The sequence below is a fragment of the Solanum tuberosum genome, unplaced genomic scaffold (genome assembly GCF_000226075.1).
Source record: "Solanum tuberosum cultivar DM 1-3 516 R44 unplaced genomic scaffold, SolTub_3.0 scf00039, whole genome shotgun sequence".
Taxonomy (NCBI): Eukaryota; Viridiplantae; Streptophyta; class Magnoliopsida; order Solanales; family Solanaceae; genus Solanum; species Solanum tuberosum.
The window spans coordinates 2216816-2230577 of NW_006238968.1; the positions used below are offsets into that span (position 1 = coordinate 2216816).

At 34.3% G+C, this 13762-nt stretch overlaps 1 protein-coding gene and 1 pseudogene across 1 annotated transcript; one reads left to right on the plus strand and one right to left on the minus strand.

The window, feature by feature from the left end:
• Positions 1 to 1340: 1340 nt before the first annotated feature.
• On the minus strand, positions 1341 to 2923 carry LOC102594411 (bZIP transcription factor 53-like). The gene has a single exon (XM_006343324.2). The coding sequence runs from the start codon at positions 2058 to 2060 to the stop codon at positions 1560 to 1562; it is 501 nt and encodes a 166-aa protein (XP_006343386.1). The 5' UTR covers positions 2061 to 2923; the 3' UTR covers positions 1341 to 1559.
• A 419-nt stretch (positions 2924 to 3342) lies between these two features.
• Positions 3343 to 13762, plus strand: part of LOC102594743 (probable UDP-N-acetylglucosamine--peptide N-acetylglucosaminyltransferase SEC) — a 16774-nt pseudogene continuing 6354 nt past the window's right edge.

A 13762-nucleotide genomic window follows, 5' to 3' on the forward strand; every position in this document is an offset into this window, starting at 1 on the left:
CTAGGGGTGCTTATGCTAAAAGAAAATAAAAAATTTGAAACTTTGGATTATTCCCTTTTAAAAATTGTGTCACTCACCATATTATCTCCTATCTAGAAATAGTTAGGTCTAGTGTCACTTTGTTGTATTGTCTCCATTTTTTTAAAAATATTTTGCCAATGATTTAACCCTATACTCAGCCATATTTTATGTGTAATCCTTTTTCAGAAGGTCCAAGAGGTTTTCAACCCTTCAATTAATTAAAGGGTTTATAAATAAATAAAAGCCATCAATCAATTTTGCGAGTAAATTTTATCTAGACACTTGAACTATTACAGATTTCAACTAAACATCTAAGTACATGATAAAATATTTATGTTAGACAATTTTGATTCAAATTTCAGTAAAATGAATTTGTACATGTCCTCAAGTGTTTATTATGTAGTTAAGTTTACTACATAAATGACAACTATTTTAATTATACACATCAACCTCAATTGGAATATGCTTGTATGATTAAAACAAGCGATATATTTTAAGTGATTAATTTATTTACATAATGAGTACTTGAGAACATATACAAAAGTTTTTCAAAACATTAAACTGAAAGTGTCAAATAGAAACACTTTATCAGATGTTCAAGTACTCAATTAAAACAAACCATAATTTGAAGGTCTAAATGAAATTCACTTGAAAAGTTCAAAAGGTTAAAAGGTTATCGATGTATTAATAAGCCTAAAATTCATATTATTGCGAGTGCACCATATGCTATGCACCAATAATATTTCAATTCCAAACTGATCTAAAACCATGTCTGGGCATCCCAAGGCTCAAATCGAATCATACCAATAAGTCATAAATCCTAATATCAAGCTATAAACTAATTATGTCCAACCAGAAAATGAAAGTGTCAGTGGTGGAAATGAGGATGCTGAGGTGGATATATAGACATATTATGAGAGATAAAATTATAAATGAGGATATTCGTGGCAAGTGAAAGTGGCCTCCATGGTGGACAAGAAAAGGAAATGAGGTTGAGATGGTTCAGACATGTAAAGAGGAAATGCTTAGATGCCTCAGTGAGGAGGTATGAGAGATCGAAAATAGAGAGTCTAAAAGAGGTAGAAGTAGATCAAAGAAATATATTGAGGAGAGATAATTAGACAGCACGGGACAAATTTTCACAAAGACAAAAATATAAAGTGCTTATTTTTCATTTGCTCAAGTTTGGATGGAATTATTCGGTGTTTGTGATGGTGAAAAGTAATAGATACCTAATACAATAATTAAAGTGTGCGCAAACTAGCTAGAAAAACTATTTTTTTTTAAAAAAGAAATTATTGCCAATATGGTAATGGTACATCCCAACAACATTGAAAATAGACATTAAACCAAAAAAAATACAAATAGAGAAGTGTGTGACACAAACACACAATAATTGAACTTGCATTATCTCTTTAAAATAACACAAGAGACAAGCCAAAAAGGAAACTAATAATTATCAACCATTTATTTATTTTGAACCACAAACATTTTACATTAATATTTTTGTTACAAAATGACCAATTCATCATCACTCATCAGTACATGAAGGAATCAGGAGAAGCCATAATAGATTGATTCACATTGAGCAAATTCCAAGGGTTCAAGAAATCATCTAGTTCATGATGATAATTAATAGCTATGTTGCTCGGACTCTGTAAACATATTGTCGTTGGGTGAATGTCAGATCCTCCAAAAGTACTAGTGCATTTTTCGAGGCTCCGACTAGAGTTTGTGCAACTTATGATTTCATTTAAAGATTGTAGCCTTTGGTTTAACTCAACCAATTGAGCTCTAAGAATTGAGTTTTCTGCTTCCACATTTAAGAAAAGATGTGTCATCATGTTTATATTTGTTGCAATTTGATTGTTTTGTTCCTTAAATTGATTTACTTGAGATGTTAAATCATCAGAAAGTTTTTGCTTCCTCATTCTTGATCTTCTTGCTGATTCTCTATTTGATATCATTCTTTTTCTTTTTCTTTGATCTATTACTTGTTGAAGATCTTCTTGACTTGATCCTGAAGTAAAAGAAGCCATAATTCTATAGAATTAATTGATGGTGTTGGAACAAGGCAACCTCTTTATTGGACCCTACGTGGCGCCAATCTGAATTAGTAGAGTCGGTAGGCTAATTTTGTTTGGATGGTTGAATCACTTTTATTGGGTCCTATGTGATGTGAATGTGGATTGGTCCGGCTTTTAAAAGGCCATACATAACGTGAATCTGGATTGGTCAGGCTTGTGGATTCAGGATGACAGATGGTCAAAGAACCTTTTAATAAATCTTACACGATGCAAATCTGAATTAGTACCTTGAGTTTGTGGATTCTGAATAACAGATTGTTAAATCACCTCTAATGGATTAGTTGGACTAATTTATTCCGGACCAAATGGTTAAACTACATTTAGTGGATTCTATGTGATGCAAATCTGAATCAATTGTAGTTCCAATTATAGGGAAAAAAGATGATGGCGTGACTAGGGAAAAGTTATCAATGATGTTCTAATGGCCCTACGCAACGCGAATCAGAATAAAGGTAGAAACTTTTTTTCATGAGAACATGTAGAACCAATAAAGGAAGGACACAGAGAAGGATTGGACTAAATGTGTACCACGACGAAGAGTTGAGTTTATGGTGAAACCGGAAAGAAGGACTTCACTAATTATCGGAGACATGGATACCAAACATCAAGAATCAAAGTAGAACCAATATGCCTTAGCAAAAAGAATCATGAGCAATGTCTAGTAGAGTCTTGACGACTTAAAATAAAATACAAATTGGGGAAGATGAAAATAAGAGAAGGGGATATTATGGAAGGGGAGTTTTAGAACCTATATAATATGGAAGAGATAAGAAAGGAAAATAAAATAGGAGAAGTTGAAGAGGTTTATGGTAGTATAGGAGAACCATTTATATAGAATTGTAAGTGCCCATTGAAGGAAATAAAAAGGTAGGATGAGTATAGGTCAATTAAATATAAAATTCGAAAGAGTTTTAAGTTAAGACTAAATGGTCAAAAATAATATTATTTTTTTGTGAGTTTGATAGCTTAACCATTAGTTGTTGTCTTTTTTTTTTTTACATGAACTATTATTATTCAGGTATTAAAATACATCTAGTTGAGTACTTGGTAATACTTTAGGTAAGAAAAGGGAACCTATATATTTGGTCTAGTCAGCTTTGATGTGTGTTTTAATTCATAAAGTGATAGCTTAGATGTATATTTAATCATTTTTCTCTTTATTTGGTTTGTGTGATAAGGAAAAATAATCTCATATTAAAATGCAGGATTATTTTATCTCGAATTTGTATGAATGATGAGGTTAGTTATCCCATATAGAAGGTGAGATAGTTAATTATAATATCCTTGTCTATCCAATCTCGATAACCAAACGACTCCTAAGTATAAGAATTTTTATATTATCAATTATTTTTAGCTATTGAAGAAAATAACTTATCTTGTTTTTGAGATTACAAGTATCGCATTTTAAGGAAGCATACTCATTGATATTTTTGAAGTGACATGATTGTGTAATTTAATTTTTTATACTGACAATATATATAAACAAATAAATAAAAAAGCTATAAAACTCTTATTTAATTATTCCATAAGATACATATTTCAAAAAATAATTTCTCGTTTAATCAAGGTATGACTAAATATTTCGGACAAATTTTTTTACTCTTTTCTAAATTTGATAGAGAATAAGTACAGAAAAACTCTTTATTTATAATTTTAGTTTGTCCTAACCTATAACAACATATCATAAATTCATAATCAATACGTAGGTTACTCGAATGATAGCCACCCGTCACCTTTAATAGTATAAGGTAGTGTGTTTAAGTCATCGAAGGAGTAAAAAGGATGAAAATTCCTAAAGAGAAGTTTTTTTTAAAAAAAAACTTAAAAAACATATTAGTTGACCGCGTCGAGTCCCTCTTGAACTTGTTCTAAAAAGTTGAATACACACTCAAACTATTGTGTCGAGCTATTACATACTTGTACTACTCCAAAAACTCATACTATGCTACGATTACAAGTGTTACAACTTCTTTTATTACAAACTTGTACTACTCCAAAAACTCATATATACTACTCCATCAATTTCAAATTAATTGAATTGTTGAGACATTTTTCATTTTTCAAATTAACTTAATTGTTCAATTTTCAAGACTACTTTTAAAATGTTTTTTCAATTTTACCCTTCATTAGTTAGTATTGAAATTAGTTATTAATTAATTTTTAGTTATTTTAATCATAAATTTGACAGGATAAAAATGGAAGTTATGCCTAATTTATGTCTTAATCTTCTTTTCTTAAAGGGTGTGAAAAATCTCAACAATTCAATTAATTTGAAATAGAGGAAGTATGCTACAATTATAAGTGTTACAACTTCTTTTATTACATAAATTCACTTTTAAGTAATAGTGTAATAAATCGTCACAATAATTTGAGTGTCCATTCAACGTTTCGGGACAAGTTCATTAGGGAGTTGATGTCTTTTCTCAAATATTTATATTGCATCTTGGATATTGGATATATTATTTTGATCTCGTGAAGACAAGTCAAGGAAGGCAGTCTCTCCGTTCACTTTTATTCGTTCACAATAAACTCCGCAGAACTAATAAATGAAATGCATATATTATTATGATACTCATATTAGTTGACGCATAATTTTAATGAATTGAGAAATTATTTGGAATGGACAGTTAATGCTATGGGCAAAACATAAAAAAATATTGTCTTTATTTTAAATTGTTAAAAACTTTTCAGTTCTTATTTGGTTGACTATTCGTCTTTCTGGCTACTCTGTCTTTTGAGTTTCTTCTTCTTCTTTTAAAGTTCACTTAATTTATTTTTAACATACATTTACCATTGCACATTGCATGCATACTCTAATCTTGATGTCCTTATGGAAAGAACTGATCTTATCAAAGCCTTGAAATACTATAAGGTATAATATGAATAATTTAACTTTTATAACTTAGTGTGTATATATAATTTAGTTTATTGTATTTGTGTTTTGCATGTCTACTTTTTCATCTACCTATATTGTTTCTTTGTTTTTGGCATAATACATATATAAACACATTAGCTTGGCGTCAACTGACAACTTTGAAAATCTACATTTACACATTTTAACTTGGTTTAAGTTGCCCTCCCATGTGAATTCTCATATATAGTGCCTAGGGGGTGTTTACGAGGTCAACTTAAACCAAGTTGAGGTATCTAGATCAGAGGCAGAGCTAGGTGGGGTTCATGGGTTCGGATGAACCCAGTAGCTTATTCGTAAATCTTGTATTTGTACTAGAAAATTGAATAAATATTTATATGTACATTAACTTGTGAACCCCTAATAAAATTGATTGACATGGAAATGCTTTCTATGCTAGAGTTACGGGTTCGAACCTCACTATCAACAAAAAGTTAAGTTTCTCTTTTTTTAGAACCCTCAAACTCCTAATCATGGCTCCGTTTCTGATCTAGATGTGCATTTTCAAAGTTGGAGTGTTTAGTTGTGAGTCGAGGGCTTGAGGCTATGTGATTTGTCTTTGTAATGCTCTCTTTTTATGGTTCAATCCTCTCCAGGAAGCAGTCAAATTAAAACCTAACTCCGTAGATGATTATTTGGGCATGGGAAATGTATACAAGGTAAGTCCTCTTGCATTTTGTCAATAAAGTGACGAAGCCAGTATTTTCACTAAGAGGGCTCAAAATATAAAAAAATATTTTTAATCTTGTATACAAATTTAGTTTCAGACGAAGGGGATTTGGATGAACCCCTTGCGCCCTCCTAGCTCCGCCCCTGCCCACAAGTTCTTGCACAAGTGATATACAAAGATAAGCATCTTCATTGCATTTTTCAGGAGTTGGGAATGCTCCAAAAGGCCATAGTGTGTTACCAGCGCGCAATCCAAGCGCAACCAGATTATGCAATGGCTTTTGGTGAGACGCCACGTTTACTCTGTTGAGTCCTACTCTTATATAGTCTTGGGCAATCCTCACGTCTTGAGCTATCTTTGCAGCCTACTTGGCTGATGTATACTATAAACAAGGAAATCTTGAAATGGTAATACGTAATTATAGGAGAGCTATTGCCCGTGATGCAGAATTCTTCGAGGCATATAACAATATGGTACTTAATTAGTTCATAAAATTCCTATCATATATTAACATTTTCTTCCTATATTAATTTTGTATGATCTCAAAAATGTTGCTTCTAGGGTCATGTTCTAAAAGATGCTGGTGAAGTGCAGGAAGCAATTCATTGCTATCATGTAACTTTGTGCTTTGTCATTTGCTTTAATTTCCTTATTGTTAATCTGCTATGTGACACTTTTTGCTTTTCGATAATCAGTTTGACTAATCGTTGAAGCTAGAGCAGCTCAATAGTTTAAAACTAAAATTCTGATATTGAAAAACCATTTGATAAGTACTATAAATTGCAATTCTTCACATGTTAATGTGATGAATAGATACATTTTAAAATGTCGGTCAAATTTCACGTAGTTTGAATCTCCAGAAGTGAAAAATGTCACATAAATCGGGACAGAAGAAGTAGTTTCTGATGAATGCATGAAGCAATGCATTTATGATGTTTTTCAACTTTTCTGATGAATGCATGCAGCAATGCCTCTCTCTTCGAACTGATCATCCAGAAATACTATCCAATCTGGGAAACGTTTATATGGAGCGGTAAGATTTTGCTTAACAACATCGATTCTCTTCTGGACTATATATGCCAATCTAAGTAATTTCGATGAGCTATTCATATTGACTCTAGGAACATGATGAGTGCTGCTACACAATGTTATAAAGCTAGTTTAGCTGTCTCAACAGGGCTCTCAACTCCTTTTAATAATCTCGGCATAATAAATGTGCAACAGGTAAATATTTAGTTACTACATCCCAAGAATGTTTAATTTGCAAATCAGTACAAAGCATTTCTTGTACATTTTTTTGGATAGCTAGGAGGGACTATCTTATTTACGATCACTAGTGCCATTTGTGTATCTGTTTTTTTTTCCGCAGACATGAATGTTTTCGTCTTTTCTGATGTAATTTTAAGCGAAATTATGCACAAGCCATATCATGCTTTAATGAGTTACTCAGAATAAACCCCATGTCAACTATACGAGAGCTATTGCCATAAGACCAACCATGGAGGATGTTCATGCGTTGTTGGCTTCAGCTTACATGACAAGGTTTTGTTGTTAAGGTTTACAAGCTTCAAAATTAAATGGTTCCTTTTATACATAAAGTTTTGATTTTCGGTGTAGTGGCAATGCTGAAGCAGCTATAAAAGGCTATAGAAAAGCTTTGATGCTATGTCCTGACTTCCCCGAAGCAACTTGTAATCTTCTTTACACGTTACAGGTACGTTATAGGTACTTATGCAGTTCATTTAGAATTCATGTCATGATCTGTTTGCTTAGTCTGATTAAGATTCTTGTTTATATTTCGTATTTTCTAGTGTTGTTTGTTAGGATTTGAAACTTTTAGAGAAGAAAATAAGGTTCAGCAGCAGAAACTTTCATACATATTCAGCTTTTGAAAGCATACACACATATATCTACATAAGCTTTCAAAGTTAGTAGAGGACCATACATATCCAACCACTATTGACTTTCTTACAAAACATATTCCATAAAACAAGGACTACCTTTCCTTTACATACTTAACATAATATTTAAGAAAATAACAATTAAACAAAAAGACATCTAGAAATATCTCATTTTCTAACACTCCTCCTTGAGATTTTTCTTGGATACTCCCAACTTAGCCCTTAGAACTTCAAATTTCCCCTTAGGAAGAGCCTTGGTCATGATGTCTGCAATCTGCTGATCTGAGCTGCAATGAACAAGCTGAACTTCGCCATCCTTCTCTGCTTGCCTGATAGCGTGAAACTTCACATTTATATGCTTGCTACGACCATGTTGCACTGGATTTTTGGCCATAGATATTGCTGACTTGTTGTCAACCTTAATGACAGTAGCTTCAATGTCATTTTGCTCCAGATCACGTAGAATCTTTCTTAACCATAAAGCCTGATTAGTTGCACCAGCAGCTGCGATGTATTCTGCTTCTGCAGAAGATAGAGCTACCACCTCTTGCTTCTTTGAATTCCATGAGAACATGCCTGAACCAAGTGTAAAAGCATATCCAGAAGTGCTTTTCATATCATCAACGCTTCCTGCCCAATCACTATCTGAATAACCCATCAGTTGCCCTTGCTCTTCCCTTTTAAACCAAATACCATAATCAGCAGTTCCTTTGATATATCTCAACGTTCGTTTAGCAACACCAAGATGAACTTGACTTGGAGCTTGCATAAACCTCGACAGTAAACTTGCCGCGAACATGAGATCGGGTCTTGTTGCTGTCAAATACAGCAAACTACCAATCAGACTTCTATAAACTGTTGGATCAACCCTGTCACCTCCTTCAAACTTCAAAATTTTTTCATTGTGAACCAGTGGAGTCGGTACAGACTTGCACCTCTCCATCTTGAACCTTTTAAGAATATCCCATGCATATTTTCTCTGAGAAATAAAGATTCCAGCAGTAGCTTGATGAATCTCCATTCCCAGAAAGTAACTCATTTCACCCAAATCTGACATTTCAAACTTGGTCTCCATTTCTTGCATGAACTGATTCACCATTGCTTTATTGCTTCCTGTTACCAGAAGATCATCAACATAGAGTGACACCACAAACACATCTCCTCCTTTAGCCTTCTTCACATATAAAGTGGCTTCATTTTCACTTCTCTTGAAGCCACAATGAATGAGATGATCATCAATCTTACTGTACCATGCTCGAGGAGCCTGCTTTAATCCATACAATGCCTTATGAAGTCGGTAGACTTTATCCTCCATTCCTGCAACTTGAAAGCCTTCTAGTTGATCAACATATATCTCCTCCTGAAACAGTCGATTTAAGAATGCAGATTTCACATCCAAATGATACAACTTCCAATTTAATTGAGCTGCCAAAGCAAATAGCAGCCTTATTGTATCATGTCGTGCAACAGGTGCAAACGTGTCCCCATAATCCAGACCTGCAACTTGCGCGTAACCTTTCACAACAAGCCTTGCTTTGTATTTACAAACTGAGCTATCTGGATTAAGTTTGGTTCTATAAACCCACTTCACCCCGATCACATTTCTGTTTTTGGGTTTATCAACCAACTTCCAAGTATCATTCTTTTCTATCATAACAATCTCCTCCTTCATGGCTTCAATCCAAACTTCATGTCTTGATGCTTCTTGATAGCTATTTGGTACCGAAATTGCAACATTACATCTTTCTTATATCTCGGAGAGGGACCTTGTCTTCCAAATTGGTGAATCAAGTGAGGATTTCCTGTCTGATTCTTCGTCTTCTTCCAGAGTTTCAGACCCAAATGATTTGATTTCAGGCAGCGGACTCATGTTCTGAAAAACTGCATTATCTTTCTCAATTTGCTCCTTATCCCAGTTCCAATAAGCATGCTCATCCACGACTACATCTCTTCGGATTGAAATACTTTTTGTTTGCAAGTTGAAAACTCTATAACCCTTGGCTTGTGATGAATAACCAATAAAGATCCCCAATTCACCTTTTGGTTCAAGTTTGCTTCTTTTGACAGAAGGAACATGAGAATAGCATATCGAACCAAAAACTTTTAGATGCTTGGCAGATGGATGTATTCCACTCCATGCCTCAGTAGGAGTCTTTTCATCCACAGCTTTTGTTGGCAGCCTATTTAACAAATACACTGAAGTATGAACAGCTTCTGCCCAAAAGCTTTGTGGCAGTTTCTTTTCCAGCAGAATTCCAACATTTTTTCCTTTAGGTGCCATGAAAACCCAGAAAGTTTGAGGAAAGAGAAGAAAAATATTTGAGTGTGGGAGGGGTGGTCGGGTGGGTAGTAGTGGGGTGGGGTGTTGAGTTTTTTCTTTGCTGGTCGAAGAATGGTGCTTGAAGAAGAGAGAATTATGGTTTTGAAAATCTTGGGGGTAGAAATAATGGAGGATTTGGTGATTTTTGGGGAAGAAAGTGAGAGGAAGAAGAACAATTTTTTTAGAGATTAGAGAATTTGGATTTGAGGGGTGGGGGTAGGGTTAGACATTTGAGAGAAAGTGAGGTAGAATTTGGGTTGGTGTAGGTGTGAAATTTCGGGTGGGTCCAATGAAAAAAATAAAAAATTGGAGAGATGTGAGGGTGGCGCGGTGGCATGCAAAGCGCCCGCTTGGCACCTCAATACTTTGGTGCTTGGCGCGAAGCGCCTATAGTGCACCCAGCTAGCGCCTCAATACTTTGGCATCTGGTGTGGCCAATGCCTCAGTATTTTGGAGTCTGGCACACAGGGACGGACCCACGTTGGTTCCAGGGGGTTCATCCGAACCCCCTCGGCAAAATATTACACTGTATATATATATAAGGTAATTTTCTGTATTTATGTGGATATATATATTTTGAACCCCTTCAATGACAATGAGAAAGAGATAGCCCAACAGCAGGCTCTTGAAAATTAAGCCTCATGTCAAAGGTTCGAATCCCTGCATTAGCGTTTTATTTTTTTCTTTTTCAGTTTCAGTTTTATTTTTTTAAGGTTTCAGTTCTGTTTTCACGTTTTTTTTAGTTTTTTTTTTATAAAACATGCTAAAAGTGTGGTTTTAAACCCAAAAAAATTCAAGGGTCCGCCACTAAAACTAAATACTACTACTTTCTTGAAATTTTGTTTTGTTGGCTTATATATACACCTTTATACTTTTATTTTTCGAACCCCCTGAACGAAAATTCTGGGTCCGCCACTGCTGGCACAACGCACCAGCCGTCGAGCCGTCAACTTAGTTTGTCTTGCCCCTTTTTATGCTTCTCGTCCTTTTCATGGCATGCCTTCATATTCCTGCTCATCAATCAAAACACGTTATAAAATGGTGAATTACCTCCCACCTAGTGCCTTAGTTTTGATCTTGGCGGGACTCATCTTTCTGTATATTCCTTTTCTTTTTTTTGGTTTCTAACTATTACAAATAATTGGAACTTAAATTAAATCCTACCAAAAAATGAACAGAAAATAAGAAGAAAAAAAAAGAAAAATTAAAAAGAAAAATTAGATAATTTAATTACAAACAATTCACGGGTTGTCTCCCCTTGAGTGCCTTGTTTAACGTCACATCTCGACTCGAATTTGGATCATTCATCATTTAGCTCAAGAGCTTCTTGATATCGATCCACATCCTTACAAAAGTAGTGCTTAAATAGTTGTTCATTTACTAAAAATGGTGTTGTATCCTTGCCTTTAAGCTTAACCACACCATGTTGTGTCGTCCTGACCACTTCTAAAGGCCCACTCCATTTAGACCTTAGTTATTTGGGTAATAATCTAAGTCTAGAGTTGAAAAGAAATACCTTCTTTTGGCCTAGATTGAAAGTTTGTGTGACTATGTGCTTGTCGCGAAATAGGAGTGTCGGACCCTACATTAGTAAAACAATGTAGGAAAGAGTATGTGTTAGTACATAGAATGTACCAAGTTTGATAGCAATGCATAAGAGTTCTAAAATCATGCTAAAAGGACTTTTCATGAAATGCAATGACCAAATTCAACCATAAGATAAAAGGTTATAAAACATGATCGTGATCATGGTCAATGCAAGTTAAATCATCTTTCAACACACGAGAAATACTTCTAGAAGTAACCTTAGTTCATTATTGTGGGAAGTAGTAATTAACTTACATATAGACCATGTGAGCTATAACAGTGAATCTGGTGTCTACCCCAAAATGAAAATAAAGGTCCTTACTTACCAAGGTAAGAACCATAAACTTCTAGCTTAAGTGGTCCACAATAGCTAATGTCAATCTAAGACAAACCTATGGTGGCACATAGTTTATGGGACATGGGTAATCGCCTCTTGCCCACTCGGTGCTAAGCATAAATCCCATAGAAAAGTCATTATTCTTAACCTGTCTTATCATTAAGAGACATGGGTAATCTCCACTTGTCTTATCATCCATGGAAGGTACATCATGTAGCCAATCCAAGCTAGGTTTTATTAGAATAGCTCCTAAATCTTGATTCAAAGTTTAGTTGAGAAAGCCTTTCAACTCTAAGAATTCTTTATGGGAGAAAACCCATTCACATTCATGTATTGAGTAGTATGTGAGAAATCCTTTCACAACAACAACAACATTGATTCTTTACTCTCAAAGCAACTTTAAATTATCTTTGTCAATTTCATAAAGAGCATATCTTCATAAATTCATCTTTCATAGTTCAAAACCCACATTATATCATCATTGTTAAGAAATCATTGGTCTTGCAGGGTTCATGGGGGATTCAACTTAAAACATGCAAATTACTTCAATTCATGAATAAGAAGACATAAAACAATCAATTGGATCAACATTGAAAAGAATCCATGACAATTGAATAAAAACTCTAATTTGATTGGGGAATCTAACTTTACAAATTGGGGATTTTAGGAACCCTATGGAGGAAACAACTCCATAGGTGAAAACTATCATCTTGGAGTTCAATTAAGTGACCCATGTACGGTCCGTTGGTCCACTTACTAACTATACATCCCGACCGTAGGTCCCAACTTTGACTCTCAAAATTTCACTAATTCTGGGACTCACCTACGAAAACTACCTATAACTCGTACATTGAACGAAGAATCGTCCTGGTGAACCGTAAAAAAGATACTCTGATTTAACATTTTAACTAAGTTAAACTCGCCACCTACAACCCCCACCTACGGTCCGTGGGTTGACCTACATACCGTCGGTAGTTCCGTCGGTACTGTCAACAGATTGTTAGGATTTGAAACTTTTAGAGAAGAAAATAAGGTTCAGCAGCAGAAACTTTTATACATATTCAGCTTTTGAAAGCATACACACATATATCTACATAAGCTTTCAAAGTTAGTAGAGGACCATACATATCCAACCACTATTGACTTTCTTACAAAACATATTCCATAAAACAAGGACTACCTTTCCTTTACATACTTAACATAATATTTAAGAAAATAACAATTAAACAAAAAGACATCTAGAAATATCTCATTTTCTAACATTGTTTACAAGTCCATTGCCAAAATGTTAAGAAATTAATTTCATCGTATGCAGCGTGTCTGTGATTGGGAGAACCGAGAGGAGATGCTAATTGAAGTTGAAGGAATACTAAGAAGACAGATTGAGGTATTACATCTACTTTATGACCATTATATGATAAGCAGATCCAGGGTTTTAGAAATTTCGCTGTTCCTACAACGACCTTAAGTTGATAATAAGATAATAACTGGGTTCGCAGTCAAATATTTGTTGATAATTAGCAGATTTCTTAACACATATATAGAGTCTGGACATAAGTTATTGGGTTCATGTGAACTCGTAAGTGAGTCTCTGGATCTGCCTCTACTTTGCAAGCTATGTTTTTTTATCATTATAATGCGATTAATGTTTTCTCACATACCCTTCTTTAGATGTCCATTACACCTAGTGTTGAGCCTTTCCAGGCAATTGCATACCCTCTTGATCCGATACTCGCTCTAGATATCAGGTGAGAACTTCTCTATTGGATTGATCAGAAGAATATAATGATGTAACATCCGGCAATGTGAAATAATTGAAGAGGCTTAGAATTGGAAATTTTCATTTTTGGAAAGAATTTTAAAGTTTTGGAAATTTTGGCTATGGAAAAATGTGAATTTTTGGCCAACTTTGAACAGCCATAAATTCT

Coding starts and splice junctions, on each gene's coding strand:
- LOC102594411 (XM_006343324.2), bottom strand. CDS start 2,060: ATGGCTTCTTTTACTTCAGGATCAAGTCAAGAAGATCTTCAACAAGTA.